At 47.2% G+C, this 16,487-nt stretch overlaps 3 protein-coding genes across 3 annotated transcripts; all 3 read right to left on the bottom strand.

The window, feature by feature from the left end:
• Window positions 1-9,125: 9,125 nt before the first annotated feature.
• Window positions 9,126-10,554, bottom strand: LOC138366623 (clumping factor A-like). Its single transcript, XM_069327769.1, has 2 exons — window positions 10,219-10,554; window positions 9,126-10,115 (listed from the first exon to the last, which is right to left on the bottom strand). The coding sequence occupies exons 1-2, from the start codon at window positions 10,552-10,554 to the stop codon at window positions 9,126-9,128; spliced, it is 1,326 nt and encodes a 441-aa protein (XP_069183870.1).
• A 2,181-nt stretch (window positions 10,555-12,735) lies between these two features.
• Window positions 12,736-14,004, bottom strand: LOC138366622 (uncharacterized protein slr1819-like). The gene has a single exon (XM_069327766.1). It carries the CDS (start codon window positions 14,002-14,004, stop codon window positions 12,736-12,738), a length of 1,269 nt encoding a protein of 422 aa, XP_069183867.1.
• On the bottom strand, window positions 14,004-15,095 carry LOC138366620 (uncharacterized protein slr1819-like). Its single transcript, XM_069327762.1, has one exon. It carries the CDS (start codon window positions 15,093-15,095, stop codon window positions 14,004-14,006), a length of 1,092 nt encoding a protein of 363 aa, XP_069183863.1.
• Between the last annotated feature and the right edge of the window lie 1,392 nt (window positions 15,096-16,487).

The raw sequence follows: 16,487 nt of genomic DNA, 5'->3' as shown, positions 1-16,487 counted from the left end.
ACAGGACGACCTGGATAAACTGGAGGAATGGTCTAGAAAATGGCAGCTAAAGTTCAACTCAGCAAAGTGTAAAGTGTTTCGCCTAATGAAATTAGGCGAAGGTAGCAGAAGGCGGAACACAAGGTACCATCTGGGAGGTGAAATCTATAAGAGTCAAATAGAGATAAAGATCTGGGGGTCGATATCACACCGAACCTATCCCCAGAGGCCCACATCAAAAGGATATCATCAGCGGCATATGCTAGACTGGCTAATATAAGAACTTCCTTTAGAAACTTGTGTAAGAAATCGTTCAGGACCCTGTATACCACTTATGTAAGACCAATCCTGGAGTATGCAGCTCCAGCCTGGAGTCCATACCTAGTTAAACACAAGACGAAGTTAGAGAAGATTCAGAGGTATGCCACCAGACTGGTTCCGGAACTGAGAGGAATGAGTTACGAGGAAAGGCTAAGGGAGCTGAACCTCACAACCCTGGAAAACAGAAGAGTAAGGGGAGACATGATAACCACCTACAAAATTCTCAGGGAAATTGACAGGTTGGACAAAGACAAACTCTTTAGCGCGGGTGGAACACGAACAAGGGAGCACATGAGGAAACTTAGTACCCAGATGAGCCACAGAGACGTTAGAAAGAATTTTTTTCCGTGTCAGAGAAGTTAACAAATGGAATGCATTAGGCAGTGATGTGGTGGAGGCTGACTCCATACACAGTTTACAATGTAGATATGATAGAGCCCAATAGGCTCAGGAATCTTTACACCAGTTGACTGACAGTTGAGAGGCGGACCGAAAGAGCAAAGCTCAACCCCCGCAAGCACAACTAGGAGAATACATAAACATACATTTTCTCCCTCTACCCCCCTCTTCTCCCTCTCTTTCCTCCCTCTCTCTCTCTCTTTACCCTTCTCCCCCTCCCCCTTATCACTCCCTCTCCCCCCTCTCCCTCTCCTGCATTTCTCTCTCTCCCTCTCCTCTCCATTTCCCCCTCTCCTTTCTTTTCACCTCAGTGAGAGGGTTGGACCGCCCCACCCATCCATCTCACACACACACACAAATACGCCGACACACGAACACACGCACGAACAAACAGTTGCACGCACGTACGCACTCACTCACACACACAGACGCACGCACGCACACACACACACACACACACACACACACACACACACACACACACACACACACACACACACACACACACACACACACAGGATTGCAGGATCCTCCAAGAGGACCTGAACAGGTTGCAGAGATGGTCAGAGAAATGGCTACTGGAATTCAACACGAGCAAATGTAAAGTTATGGAAATGAGACTAGGAGATAGGAGACCAAAGGGACAGTACACAATGAAGGGGAACAGCCTACCTGTGACGACGCGCGAAAGAGACCTGGGGGTGGACGTAACACCTAATCTATCTCATGAGGCACATATAAATAGGATAACGACAGCAGCGTACTCTACACTGGCAAAAGTTAGAACATGAAGTAAGGAGGCATTTAGGGCGCTTTACACTGCCTACGTGAGTCCAGTCTTAGAGTATGCCGCCTCATCATGGAGTCCCCATCTGAAGAAGCATATAATGAAACTGGAAAAGGTTCAGAGGTTTGCAACGAGACTCGTCCCAGAGCTACGAGGGATGGGGTATGAGGAGCGCCTGAGGGAACTGTGCCTCACGACACTAGAAAGAAGAAGGGAGAGGGGGGACATGATAGGAACGTATAAAATACTCAGAGGGATTGACAGAGTGGACATAGACGAAATGTTCACACGGAATAGTAACAGAACGAGGGGACATGGATGGAAGCTTGAAACTCAGATGAGTCACAGAGATGTTAGGAAGTTTTCTTTTAGCGTGAGAGTAGTGGGAAAATTGAATGCACTTCAGGAACAGGTTGTGGAAGCAAATACTATTCATAATTTTAAAACCAGGTATGATAGGGAAATGGGACAGGAGTCATTGCTGTAAACAACCGATGCTCGAAAGGCGGGATCCAAGAGTCAATGCTCGATCCTGCAGACACAACTAGGTGAGTACAACTAGGTGAGTACACACACACACACACAGGCACACACACACACACAGGCACACATACACACACACAGGCACACATACACACACACACACACACACACAGGCACACACAGGCACACACACACACACACACACACACACACACACACACACACACACACACACACACACACACACACACACACACAGGCATACACACACACACAGGCACACACACACACACACACAGGCGCACACACACACACACACACACACACACACACACACACACACACACACACACACACACACACACACACACACACACACACACAGGCTCACACACACACAGGTATACAGAGAATGACAGAGAGGTGTGTGAGGAACTCAAGAGGTTCCAGGAGGTCTTCACAATAGAACAAGGTGAGGTCACTGTGCTAGGAGAAAGGGAGGTAAACCAGGCGGCCTTGGAAGAGTTCGAAATTACGAGAGAGGAGGTCAAGAGACACCTGCTGGATCTGGATGTTAGAAAGGCTGTTGGTCCAGATGGGATCTCACCATGGGTACTGAAAGAGTGTGCAGAGGCACTTTGCTTGCCACTCTCCATAGTGTATAGTAAGTCACTGGAGACGGGAGACCTACCAGAAATATGGAAGACGGCGAATGTGGTCCCAATATACAAAAAGGGCGACAGACAAGAGGCACTGAACTACAGGCCAGTGTCCTTGACTTGTATACCATGCAAGGTGATGGAGAAGATCGTGAGAAAAAACCTGGTAACACATCTGGAGAGAAGGGACTTCGTGACAAATCGCCAACATGGGTTCAGGGAGGGTAAATCTTGCCTTACAGGCTTGATAGAATTCTACGATCAGGTGACAAAGATTAAGCAAGAAAGAGAGGGCTGGACGGACTGCATTTTCTTGGATTGTCGGAAAGCCTTTGACACAGTACCGCATAAGAGGCTGGTACATAAGCTGGAGAGACAGGCAGGTGTAGCTGGTAAGGTGCTCCAGTGGATAAGGGAGTATCTAAGCAATAGGAAGCAGAGAGTTACGGTGAGGGGTGAGACCTCCGATTGGCGTGAAGTCACCAGTGGAGTCCCACAGGGCTCTGTACTCGGTCCTATCTTTTTTTCTGATATATGTAAATGATCTCCCGGAGGGTATCGATTCATTTCTCTCAATGTTTTCGGACGATGCTAAAATTATGAGAAGGATTAAAACAGAAGAGGACTGTTTGAGGCTTCAAGAAGACCTAGACAAGCTGAAGGAATGGTCGAACAAATGGTTGTTAGAGTTTAACCCAACCAAATGTAATGTAATGAAGATAGGTGTAGGGAGCAGGAGGCCAGATACAAGGTATCATCTGGGAGAGGAAATTCTTCAGGAGTCAGAGAAGGAAAAAGACTTGGGGGTTGATATCACGCCAGACCTGTCTCCTGCAGCACATATCAAGCGGATAACATCAGCAGCATGTGCCAGGCTGGCCAACATACGAACGGCATTCAGAAACTTGTGTAAAGAATCATTCAGAACTTTGTATACCACATATGTCAGGCCAATCCTGGAGTATGCAGCCCCAGCATGGAGTCCATATCTAGTCAAGGATAGGACTAAACTGGAAAAGGTTCAAAGGTTTGCCACCAGACTAGTACCCGAGCTCAGAGGTATGAGCTACGAGGAGAGACTACGGGAATTAAACCTCACTTCGCTGGAAGACAGAAGAGTTAGGGGGGACATGATCACCACATTCAAGATTCTGAAGGGAATTGATAGGGTAGATAAAGACAGTCTATTTAACACAAGGGGAACACGCACAAAGGGACACAGGTGGAAACTGAGTGCCCAAATGAGCCACAGAGATATTAGAGAGAACTTTTTTAGTGTCAGAGTGGTTGACAAATGGAATGCATTAGGAAGTGATGTGGTGGAGGCTGACTCCATACACAGTTTCAAATGTAGATATGACAGAGCCCGATAGGCTCAGGAATCTGTACACCTGTTGATTGACGGTTGAGAGGCGGGACCAAAGAGCCAGAGCTCAACCCCCGCAAACACAACTAGGTGAGTACACACACACACACACACACACACACACACACACACACACACACACACACACAAATACACACACACACAAATACACACACACACAAATACACACACACACAAATACACACACACACACACACGCACACACACACACACACACACACACACACACACACACACACACACACACACACACACACACACACACACACACAGACACACACACACACACAAATACACACACACACACACACACGCACACACGCGCACACACACACACACACACACACACACACACACACACACACACACACACACACACACACACATACACACACACACACATGATATGACAGAGCCCGATAGGCTCAGGAATCTGTACACCAGTTGATTGACGGTTGAGAGGCGGGACCAAAGAGCCAGAGCTCAACCCCCGCAAACACAACTAGGTGAGTAAAACTAGGTGAGTACACACACACACACACACCTACACACACACACACACACACACACACACACACACACACACACACACACACACACACACACACACACACACACACACCTACACATTGGATTGGAGAACTGGAATTGGAAACAAACATGGCAGAGAGCAGACGTAACACAGAGGGAAGAGGAGGACAAGATGTCTCGCTTGAGGATGCACTCTTTCAAATGTTGAGTGACATCAGGGTGGAACTACAGGTATTGAGGGAAAAGGTAGTCAACCTGCAGGATGAACTGGTCGTGGCAAGGGAGGAGATTAAAGGCCTGAAAGAGAATCCCCAATATCAGACACGATCCAGCCCTCAGGAAGATGGTATAGAAGGGACTTCTACATTACAACACTCATTTGCAGACATACTTTGAAGGACCCGGGAAGTTTTCTCTGCAGTACAGGAAATAACCATGAAAGTTTCTACTTCTCAGGAAGTAGCAAGATGCACTAGCCGACTGATAGAGAGAAAAAGAGCAGTTGTAGTAGTAGGTATTAAGAAGCAAATAGGGCCACTCCAAGGGTGATGAGAGACATGGACAAAGCCACAGTCAAAGAGATTCTTGAAGGAGTACAGACGGAGGGTGAAGAACTGAATATAGAAAAGGTTTTCAGGCTTGGCCAGTACAACAAGGACAAAGCTCGATTGATAAAAGTGGTTTTCAAAAGCGAGAACACAAAAGAGGAAATTTTAGCAAAGAAGAGCAGCCTACTCAATGTGCTGAAATTCAAAAAGGTATTCCTGCAGAGGGATATGACCAGGGAGGAGAGACAGAGTGCAGCAGCAGCAAGGAAGGGACATAAGGAGAGGGGAAAGGAATCAGGGAACCGCATCCCAGAACCCTACAATCCCAGAAGGTAGCGGGGAACCCTCCACAGGCAATTCAACAGCCCCAGTGGGAGGAGGATCACGCCTATCTCCCAACCAATAGAAGCCCTACCTGCCCCAGCCCCTACACTCCACCACCCCAAGCCCTCCCTTCTCCTCCCACCCCCCCCTAAGCCCTTCTCCCCCCCAAGCCCTTCTCCCCCCCAAGCCCTTGTTTCTCCCCCCACCCCCCAAGCCCTCCTTTGCTCCCCACCCCAAGCCCTCCTTTATTCCCCACCCCCCAAGCCCTCCTTCCCCCCCTTTCCACCCAAACCCTCCTCTTCTCCCCATCGCCCCAAGCCCTCCCTTCTCCCCCACTCCTCCAAGCCCTCACTTCGTCCCTATCCTCTCCAAACCAGATCCTCCCAGCCCCCCCACAACCCAGGTCATAGATGGGATTACAAGCAAGGCGAGTTAATTTAGTGAAAGAGCATAAGAAGTAAACCTAGATGTAATTGGAATTACAGAAACAAAACTCTCAGGAATCATAACAAATGCGGTGTTCCCCCAGGATTACACTGTAATAAGGAAAGTGAGAGAGGGTAGGGGAGGAGGCGGAGTGGCCCTACTCATGAGAAAGGAATGAAGTTTCAAGGAGATGGTTATCCCAGGCTGTGAAGGGCTTAGAGACTACATAACAGGCACCATGACGATGGGAGGACCAAGAGTAGTAGTAACAGTGATATATAACCCTCCACCAAATGACAGAAGACCCAGGCAAGAGTATGACAGAAACAACATGGCAGTTAATAACATAATTGGGAGGGCAGCCTCTGCTGCCTATAGAAATCAATCTTATCTGCTCATCATGGGGGACTTCAATCATGGAAGGATAGACTGAGAGAACAGGGAACCGCACGAAGGAGAGGATACATGGAGTGCCAAACTAGTGGATTTGGCGACAAGAGACTTTCTAAGCCAACATGTCAGGGAACCCACTAGGATGAGAGGAAACGATGAACCAGCTAGACTCGACCTAGTCTTCACTCGGAACGACTCCGACATAAGGGAAATTTACTTCGAGGCCTCTGTAGGAATGAGCGATCACAGTGTACTGACGTTTAAGTATCTGGTCGAAGAAGGGTTAAAGTACTTGAGAAAGGAAACTGAAAGTAGATGGCTAACATTCCGTAAGGGAAATTTCGAGGAGATAAGAAAATTCCTAATGGATGTAACATGGGAATCAGAGCTAAGGGGGAAAGACGGCCCAAGACATGATGGAATACATCACACAGAAGTGCAAGGAGGCAGCAGAAAAGTTTATCCCGGCCCAAAAAGGTAAAAACTGAAATGCAGATGAGAAACCCATGGTTTAATCAGAGTTGCAAGCTAGCTAAGCAACAAAGTAAAAGAGCATGGAGAAACTATAGAAATAACAGGACACTTATTAAGAGCAGAGAAGGATACCAGGGAGCCAGAAATGAATACGTCAAGGTGAGAAGAGAGGCAGAAGGACAATATGAAAACGACATAGCAAGTAAGGCTAAGACCCAACCCAAATTGCTGCGCAGCCACATCAAGAGAAAGATAACTGTGAAGGAACAGGTAATGAAAATGAGGATATTAGCAGACAGAACCTCACACACTTCTTTGTCGTTTGTAGTGAAACACAATATTAAATTCCGGGAAGTCTTCACATTAGAGCAAGGAGAAGTTCCAGAGATAAGAAAGGAATAATTAATCAGGCACCACTAGAGAAATTTGAGATTACCAGTGAAGATGTAAAGAAGCTTTTGCTAGAGTTGGATGTGACAAAGGCTATAGGCCTGGATGGAATATCACCATGGATACTAAAGGAAGGAGCAGAAGCACTGTGCCTGCCACTCTCCATGGTATATAACAAATCACTGGTAACAGGTGAACTGCCACAAATTTGGAAGGCGGCAAACGTAGTCCCGATATACAAGAAGGGGGATACACAGGAGGCACTGAACTACAGGCCAGTATCCCTAACTTGCATACCGTGCAAGCTAATGGAGAAAATTGTGTGAAAAAAGCTAGTCGAACATCTGGAGCGAAGGAACTTTGTGTCACTACACCAACATGGTTTCAGAGATTGCAAGTTATGCCTCACAGGATTAATTGAATTCTACGATCAGGCAACAAGAATCAGGCAAGAAAGAGAGGGGTGGGCAGACTGCATATTTTTTGATTGCCAGAAAGCCTTTGACACAGTGCCACACCAAAGACTAGTGTGAAAGCTGGAGAAGCAGACAGGAGTGAAAGGGAAGGTACTCCATTGCATAAGGGAGTACCTAAGTAACAGAATGCAGCGAGTCACTGTGCGGGGTGAGGTCTCAGATTGGCGGGACGTCACCAGCGGGATCCCGCAAGGTTCAGTCCTTGGACCAATACTGTTTCTTATATATGTAAATGATCTTCTAGATGCTATAGAATCATTCCTCTCATTGTTTGCTGATGATGCAAAAATTATAAGAAGGATTAAGACGGAGGAAGACAGTACGAGACTACAAGATGACCTTATCTTGAGGATATCTTGAGATGATTTCGGGGCTTTTTAGTGTCCCGCGGCCCGGTCCTCGACCAGGCCTCCACCCCCAGGAAGCCGCCCGTGACAGCTGACTAACTCTCAGGTCCTCCACAAAATATTGCCGGCGCCTGGGATCGAACCCAGGACCACAGGATCACAAGTCACAAGTCCAAGACCTAGACAGACTGCATGAATGGTCCAGCAAATGGCTACTATAGTTCAACCCGAGTAAATTGCAAAGTAATGAAACTAGGCAGTGGAAACAGGAAGCCAGACACAGAATACAGAATGGGAGATTAAGTCCTCCAGGAAACGGACAGAGAGAAAGATCTAGGAGTTGATATCACACCAAACCTGTCTCCTAAAGCCCACATAAAAAGAATAACATCTGCGACGTATGCGAGGCTGGCTAACATCAGAACAGCCTTCAGGAACCTGTGTAAGGAATCATTCAGAACCTTGTATACCACATATGTAAGACCAATCCTGGTGTATGCGGCCCCAGCATGGAGCCCGTACCTTATCAAGCACAAGGCGAAGCTTGAAAAAGTTCAGAGATATGCCACTAGACTAGTCCCAGAACTAAGAGGCATGAGTTACGAAGAAAGGCTGCAAGAAATGCACCTCACGACACTAGAAGACAGAAGAGTAAGGGGAGACATGATCACCACCTACAAAATTCTCAGAGGAATTGACAGGGTAGATAAAGATAAACTGTTTAACACAGGTGGTACGCGAACAAGGGGACACAGGTGGAAACTGAGTACCTAAATGAGCCACAGGGACGTTAGAAAGACCTTTTTCAGTGTCAGTAGTTAACATTTGGAATGCATTAGGAAGTGATGTGGTGGAGGCTGACTCCATACACAGTTTCAAATGTAGATATGATAGAGCCAAATAGGCTCAGGAATCTGTACACCAGTTGATTGACAGTTGAGAGGCGGGACCAAAGAGCCAGAGCTCAACCCCCGCAAGCACAATTAGGTGAGTACATTTAGGTGAGTACAAGGTGTGGTACAGACCCCACCCTGGTGACGTCGCTGTAACGCTTGTTATCAGCCAATCCTCAACAGCATCCCACACTATTTCTATTGTGGTAATGATCTTTGTTAGTGGCCTCCACTATAACAACTCTATAACATCTCTCTCCTCACTACTACTAACTATCCAGTCTTCCTCCACAACCATTGTTACCTTCTTACAGTACACTGTTACTGCTACTTCCACTCTCACTGTTACTGCTACTTCCACTCTCATTGTTACTGCTACTTCCACTCTCACTGTTACTGCTACTTCCACTCTCACTGTTACTGCTACTTCCACTCTCACTGTTACTGCTACTTCCACTCTCACTGTTACTGCTACTTCCACTCTCATTGTTACTGCTACTTCCACTCTCACTGTTACTGCTACTTCCACTCTCACTGTTACTGCTACTTCCACTCTCACTGTTACTGCTACTTCCACTCTCACTGTTACTGCTACTTCCACTCTCATTGTTACTGCTACTTCCACTCTCATTGTTACTGCTACTTCCACTCTCACTGTTACTGCTACTTCCACTCTCACTGTTACTGCTACTTCCACTCTCATTGTTACTGCTACTTCCACTCTCACTGTTACTGCTACTTCCACTCTCACTGTTACTGCTACTTCCACTCTCACTGTTACTGCTACTTCCACTCTCATTGTTACTGCTACTTCCACTCTCACTGTTACTGCTACTTCCACTCTCACTGTTACTGCTACTTCCACTCTCACTGTTACTGCTACTTCCACTCTCACTGTTACTGCTACTTCCACTCTCATTGTTACTGCTACTTCCACTCTCATTGTTACTGCTACTTCCACTCTCACTGTTACTGCTACTTCCACTCTCATTGTTACTGCTACTTCCACTCTCACTGTTACTGCTACTTCCACTCTCACTGTTACTGCTACTTCCACTCTCACTGTTACTGCTACTTCCACTCTCATTGTTACTGCTACTTCCACTCTCACTGTTACTGCTACTTCCACTCTCACTGTTACTGCTACTTCCACTCTCACTGTTACTGCTACTTCCACTCTCACTGTTACTGCTACTTCCACTCTCACTGTTACTGCTACTTCCACTCTCACTGTTACTGCTACTTCCACTCTCACTGTTACTGCTACTTCCACTCTCACTGTTACTGCTACTTCCACTCTCACTGTTACTGCTACTTCCAGTCTCACTGTTACTGCTCCTGGCCACTCTCACTGTTACTTCTCCTGGCCACTCTCACTGTTACTGCTACTTCCAGTCTCACTGTTACTGCTACTTCCACTCTCACTGTTACTGCTACTTCCACTCTCATTGTTACTGCTACTTCCACTCTCACTGTTACTGCTACTTCCACTCTAATTGTTACTGCTATTTCCACTCTCACTGTTACTGCTACTTCCACTCTCACTGTTACTGCTACTTCCACTCTCACTGTTACTGCTACTTCCACTCTCATTGTTACTGCTACTTCCACTCTCATTGTTACTGCTACTTCCACTCTAATTGTTACTGCTACTTCCACTCTCACTGTTACTGCTACTTCCACTCTCACTGTTACTGCTACTTCCACTCTCATTGTTACTGCTACTTCCACTCTCATTGTTACTGCTACTTCCACTCTAATTGTTACTGCTACTTCCACTCTCACTGTTACTGCTCCTGGCCACTCTCACTGTTACTTCTCCTGGCCACTCTCACTGTTACTGCTCCTGGCCACTCTCACTGTTACTGCTCCTGGCCACTCTCACTGTTACTGCTCCTGGCCACTCTCACTGTTACTGCTCCTGGCCACTCTCACTGTTACTGCTTCTGGCCACTCTCACTGTTACTGCTCCTGGCCACTCTCACTGTTACTGCTCCTGGCCACTCTCACTGTTACTGCTCCTGGCCACTCTGAGTGATGACTGTTACATTGCAACAGGAGTGCAGCTTGCAATAAGACATGTAGCCTGCAGGCTGATCATTGAGCAACTCTCACTCTATACCAAATGTATCCTGGGCGTTGCTGTCACAGGAAGCTGGCCGCGTTGACGAGTCATCTATTGCCTGTCTGTCAGGTAGCGCATTCACGAGCTCCAGAGGCTGACGATGATGTTGTTGAAGTCATGATATTATGTATAATGACTCACACATAATTTTGTTCCCTGTGGGTGTACACCTGTGGGTGTACACCTGTGGGTGTACACCTGTGGGTGTACACCTGTGGCTGTACACCTGTGGCTGTACACCTGGTCTCTCACAGGCACATGTGATCATTTTTTAAAAATCAAATACGAATATGGGTTTTAAATCTGAATATTTATTTTATTTGAACGTATTAGTATTATTTTTTTTAATATCATGAAAACGTAAAACATTTTTAAGCCAAAAAAAATGTATTTTAAGCCACATGTTGTGTTTTTGTAATTGTTAATCAAAAATGTGTGTTTTTATGCTGTTTTCAAAAAAAATTTTTAATTGGTTCTTCTCCCCATTATTACTTCTGATAATACTGTTACGAATCCGTTGTTCCCACTTGAAAGAATAACGAACTCGTAACTTTCAATTATAAATAGAAGTAGAACTTCAGAGGAATAACGTTGTTAGGCGGTGCCTTACTGTAGCTAGTATTATATTAAAAACATGCATATATTCTTATTATCTATGTGTGTAGTTATTTGTAAAGACACGCTGGAAATAACCAGTGGCGAGTGAGTATTGTAAGCGGCTTGTAGGAGGTGTGTGAGGTAGGGGCGTGTGTGTGGCCACACCCAGGGCTGGAGAGGAGAGACTCCGCGGTACACCAAGTATTCAGTTCCTTCAAGTGGCCAGTTTAAAGTGACAGTGGTGGGCAGTAACACCTGTGTAGAGTAACAAAGGAAATTAACAGAGGCTAAGAATGTCGTTGCGTGACTGTGGAAATAGTCACTTTAGGAGGGCGTCTCTTCCGTTGAGGCATTCACGAGTCGATCTGAATAACGAGGAATTTATTCAGGCAAAAGACTTCATCGTATCATGGCTATAATTGGTTCTGTAATTTCAAAAGATTTAGTTGAAAAGTTCCCCTCGCCGACCGGAAGACTCAACCTCTTGTCATTCTCCCAGAAAGTGATATTGGTTTCTTCATGATACGCAGACGATGTTCTCAGCTGATGCTGACTACATGACAAATTTCACATTTGTGAGGGAGCTTACCAGCAAGGTTAATACAATGATTGATTGCATACAGTGCAGTGCGTCGACCAGGCCTCCAGTGTAGAGGAGGCCTGGTCGACGACCGGGCCGCGGGGACGCTAAGCCCCGGAAGCACCTCAAGGTAAGGTGGCTCCTCGCTGTAGGCGATCGTCTTCTGGGGGAAGATTATGTGTAGATTGTACTCGTGATCTATCTTGAGGTTATCTTGAGATGATTTCGGGGCTTTTTAGTGTCCCCGCGGCCCGGTCCTCGACCAGGCCTCCACCCCGAGGAAGCAGCCCGTGACAGCTGACTAACACCCAGGTACCTATTTTACTGCTAGGTAACAGGGGCATAGGGTGAAAGCAACTCTGCCCATTGTTTCTCGCCGGCGCCTGGGATCGAACCCAGTACCACAGGATCACAAGTCCAGCGTGCTGTCCGCTCGGCCGACCGGCTCCCTTCAAAGTCAAAGTCAAAGATTACAGTTAAAGATGTTAGGTATTGCCATCAAAATGATCAAAAGTCTTTTAATCATACACATCTAAATTTGCATAATTAACTCAACATTTAGTCTGAAACAAATGACAGAATGTTTCCTGTTCAGTAATTAACACACCCAGAATTTTCAGCTGCCATTGTGAGAGAAACAGTGTATTCCAGGAGACATTGTGGAGTGTGGAGGGAGCTCAACCTTCAGCACCAGAGCACGAGGGAGCTCAACCTTCAGCACCAGAGCACGAGGGAGCTCAACCTTCAGCACCAGAGCACGAGGGAGCACAACCATCAGCACCAGAGCACGAGGGAGCTCAGCCATCAGTACCAGAGCACGAGGGAGCTCAACCATCAGCACCAGAGCACGAGGGAGCTCAACCATCAGCACCAGAGCACGAGGGAGCTCAGCCATCAGTACCAGAGCACGAGGGAGCTCAACCATCAGCACCAGAGCACGAGGGAGCTCAGCCATCAGTACCAGAGCACGAGGGAGCTCAACCATCAGCACCAGAGCACGAGGGAGCTTAACCTTCAGCACCAGAGCACGAGGGAGCTCAACCATCAGCACCAGAGCACGAGGGAGCTCAGCCATCAGTACCAGAGCACGAGGGAGCTCAACCATCAGCAGCAGAGCACGAGGGAGCTCAGCCTTCAGTACCAGAGCACGAGGGAGCTCAACCATCAGCACCAGAGCACGAGGGAGCTCAGCCTTCAGCAACAGAGCACGAGGGAGCTCAACCTTCAGTACCAGAGCACGAGGGAGCTCAACCATCAGCACCAGAGCACGAGGGAGCTCAGCCTTCATCAACAGAGCACGAGGGAGCTCAACCTTCAGTACCAGAGCACGAGGGAGCTCAACCATCAGCACCAGAGCACGATGGAGCTCAGCCTTCAGCAACAGAGCACGAGGGAGCTCAACCTTCAGTACCAGAGCACGAGGGAGCTCAGCCATCAGCACCAGAGCACGAGGGAGCTCACCCTTTAGCACCAGAGCACGAGGGAGCTCACCCTTCAGCACCAGAGCACGACGGAGCTCAACCTTCAGCACCAGAGCACGAGGGAACTCAGCTTTCAGCACCAGAGCACGAGGGAGCTCAGCTTTCAGCACCAGAGCACGAGGGAGCTTAACCTTCAGCACCAGAGCACGAGGGAGCTCAGCTTTCAGCACCAGAGCACGAGGGAGCTCAACCTTCAGCACCAGAGCACGAGGGAGCTCAGCCTTCAGCAACAGAGCACGAGGGAGCTCAACCATCAGCACCAGAGCACGAGGGAGCTCAACCTTCAGCACCAGAGCACGAGGGAGCTCAGCTTTCAGCACCAGAGCACGAGGGAGCTCAACCTTCAGCACCAGAGCACGAGGGAGCTCAGCCCTCAGCAACAGAGCACGAGGGAGCTCAACCATCAGAGCTCAACCATCAGCACCAGAGCACGAGGGAGCTCAACCTTCAGCACCAGAGCACGAGGGAGCTCAACCTTCAGCACCAGAGCACAAGGGAGCTCAGCCATCAGCACCAGAGCACGAGGGAGCTTAACCTTCAGCACCAGAGCACGAGGGAGCTCAGCTTTCAGCACCAGAGCACGAGGGAGCTCAACCTTCAGCACCAGAGCACGAGGGAGCTCAGCTTTCAGCACCAGAGCACGAGGGAGCTCAACCTTCAGCACCAGAGCACGAAGGAGCTCAGCCATCAGCACCAGAGCACGAGGGAGCTCAGCTTTCAGCACCAGAGCACGAAGGAGCTCAACCTTCAGCACCAGAGCACGAAGGAGCTCAGCTTTCAGCACCAGAGCACGAGGGAGCTCAGCCATCAGCACCAGAGCACGAGGGAGCTCAGCCATCAGCACCAGAGCACGAGGGAGCTCAACCTTCAGCACCAGAGCACGAAGGAACTCAGCTTTCAGCACCAGAGCACGAAGGAGCTCAACCTTCAGCACCAGAGCACGAGGGAGCTCAACCTTCAGCACCAGAGCACGAAGGAGCTCAACCTTCAGCATCAGAGCACGAGGGAGCTCAACCTTCAGCACCAGAGCACGAGGGAGCTCAACCTTCAGCACCAGAGCACGAAGGAGCTCAACCTTCAGCACCAGAGCACAAGGGAGCTCAACCTTCAGCACCAGAGCACGAGGGAGCTCAGCTTTCAGCACCAGAGCACGAGGGAGCTCAACCTTCAGCACCAGAGCACGAAGGAGCTCAGCTTTCAGCACCAGAGCACGAAGGAGCTCAGCTTTCAGCACCAGAGCACGAAGGAGCTCAGCTTTCAGCACCAGAGCACGAAGGAGCTCAGCTTTCAGCACCAGAGCACGAGGGAGCTCACCCTTCAGCACCAGAGCACGAGGGAGCTCAACCTTCAGCACCAGAGCACGAGGGAGCTCAACCTTCAGCACGAGAGCACACAAGACAGCTGGGTGGGCAACAGTGCGTGGCTCTCCAGACTGACAAGTCGGTAACACCAACATATGGCTGTCGACAGCTTGGTGAGAGAGTGTAGTCAGCATGTTCACACTTTATATATATTGCAACCCGTTCTCGCAAATTTAATAAGTCAATATTGACTTATTAAATATGTGCATAGGTGACATACTTAACATAATAGATACCCTTAAAAAGATTCATAGAAAACACCGACCTTACCTAACCTTGTTAGTATCTTAAGATAAGCATCTTATTGCTTCGTAATTACAATTATTACCTAACCTATAATAGGTACAGGTTAAGTAATAATTGTAATTACGAAGCAATAAGATGCTTATCTTAATATACTAACAAGGTTAGGTAAGGTCGGTGTTTTCTATGAATCTTTTTAGGGGTATCTATTATGTTTAGTATATCACCTATGAACGTAGTTAATAAGTCAATATTGACTTTACGAATTTGCGAGAACGGGTTGATATATTGTCACGGTAATCTCTCTAGTAAGAGACTCGGCCTGCTCCATCATCACCTATTCTATCATATCACGTCTATGTATTCAAGAACTGCAGCCACAACAACAACTACTTTCCAGACGTCTAGACAGTACCACCAGTATCCCCCTACACCACGGCCTGTCACCCCATCTCAGCTGGTCGCCGGGAGCTCACGCCATCTCAAACAAGCGATTAAAAGTGAGCCGGTTCATAGTTACCCACGACTACCAGCGCCACCTGCACGGCCGTCGTCGTATATATATATATATATATATATATATATATATATATATATATATATATATATATATATATATATATATATGTCGTACCTAGTAGCCAGAACACACTTCTCGGCCTACTATGCAAGGCCCGATTTGTCTAATAGGCCGAGTGATTTTCTCGATTTGCCTAATAAGCCAAATTTTCCTGAATTAATATATTTTCTCTAATTTTTTACTTATGAAATGATAAAGCTACACATTTCATTATGTATGAGGTCAATTTTTTTATTGGAGTTAAAATTAACGTAGATATATGACCGAACCTAACCAACCCTACCTAACCTAACCTAACCTATCTTTATAGGTTAAATTAGGTTAGGTAGCCAAAAAAGTTAGGTTAGGTTAGGTAGGTTAGATAGTCGAAAAACAATTATTTCATGAAAACTTGGCTTATTAGGCAAATCGGGCCTTGCATAGTAGGCTGAGAAGTACGTTCTGGCTACTAGGTACGACATTATATATATATATATATGTATATATATATATATATATATATGTCGTACCTAGTAGCCAGAACGCACTTCTCAGCCTACTATGTAAGGCCCGATTTGCCTAATAAGCCAAGTTTTCATGAAATAATTGTTTTTCGACTACCTAACCTACCTAACCTAACCTAACCTAATATTTTCGGCTACCTAACCTAACCTAACCTATAAAGATAGGTTAGGTTAGGTTAGGTAGGGTTGGTTAGGTTCGG

Source organism: Procambarus clarkii, chromosome 2, assembly GCF_040958095.1.
Source record: "Procambarus clarkii isolate CNS0578487 chromosome 2, FALCON_Pclarkii_2.0, whole genome shotgun sequence".
NCBI classification, from domain to species: domain Eukaryota; kingdom Metazoa; phylum Arthropoda; class Malacostraca; order Decapoda; family Cambaridae; genus Procambarus; species Procambarus clarkii.
Note: the sequence above shows the minus strand (reverse complement) of the source record. Positions and strands in the feature narration are given on the sequence as shown.

What these genes read in the sequence shown, in the direction of transcription:
- LOC138366623 (XM_069327769.1), bottom strand. Translation starts at nt 10,554, where the DNA reads ATGAGAGTGGAAGTAGCAGTAACAATGAGAGTGGAAGTAGCAGTAACA. An exon ending in GAGTGGAAGTAGCAGTAACA is followed by an intron (nt 10,116 to 10,218) that starts GTGAGACTGGAA and finishes AGTAACAGTGAG; the next exon opens with AGTGGAAGTAGCAGTAACAG.
- LOC138366622 (XM_069327766.1), bottom strand. Translation starts at nt 14,004, where the DNA reads ATGGTTGAGCTCCCTCGTGCTCTGTTGCTGAGGGCTGAGCTCCCTCGT.
- LOC138366620 (XM_069327762.1), bottom strand. Translation starts at nt 15,095, where the DNA reads ATGCTGACTACACTCTCTCACCAAGCTGTCGACAGCCATATGTTGGTG.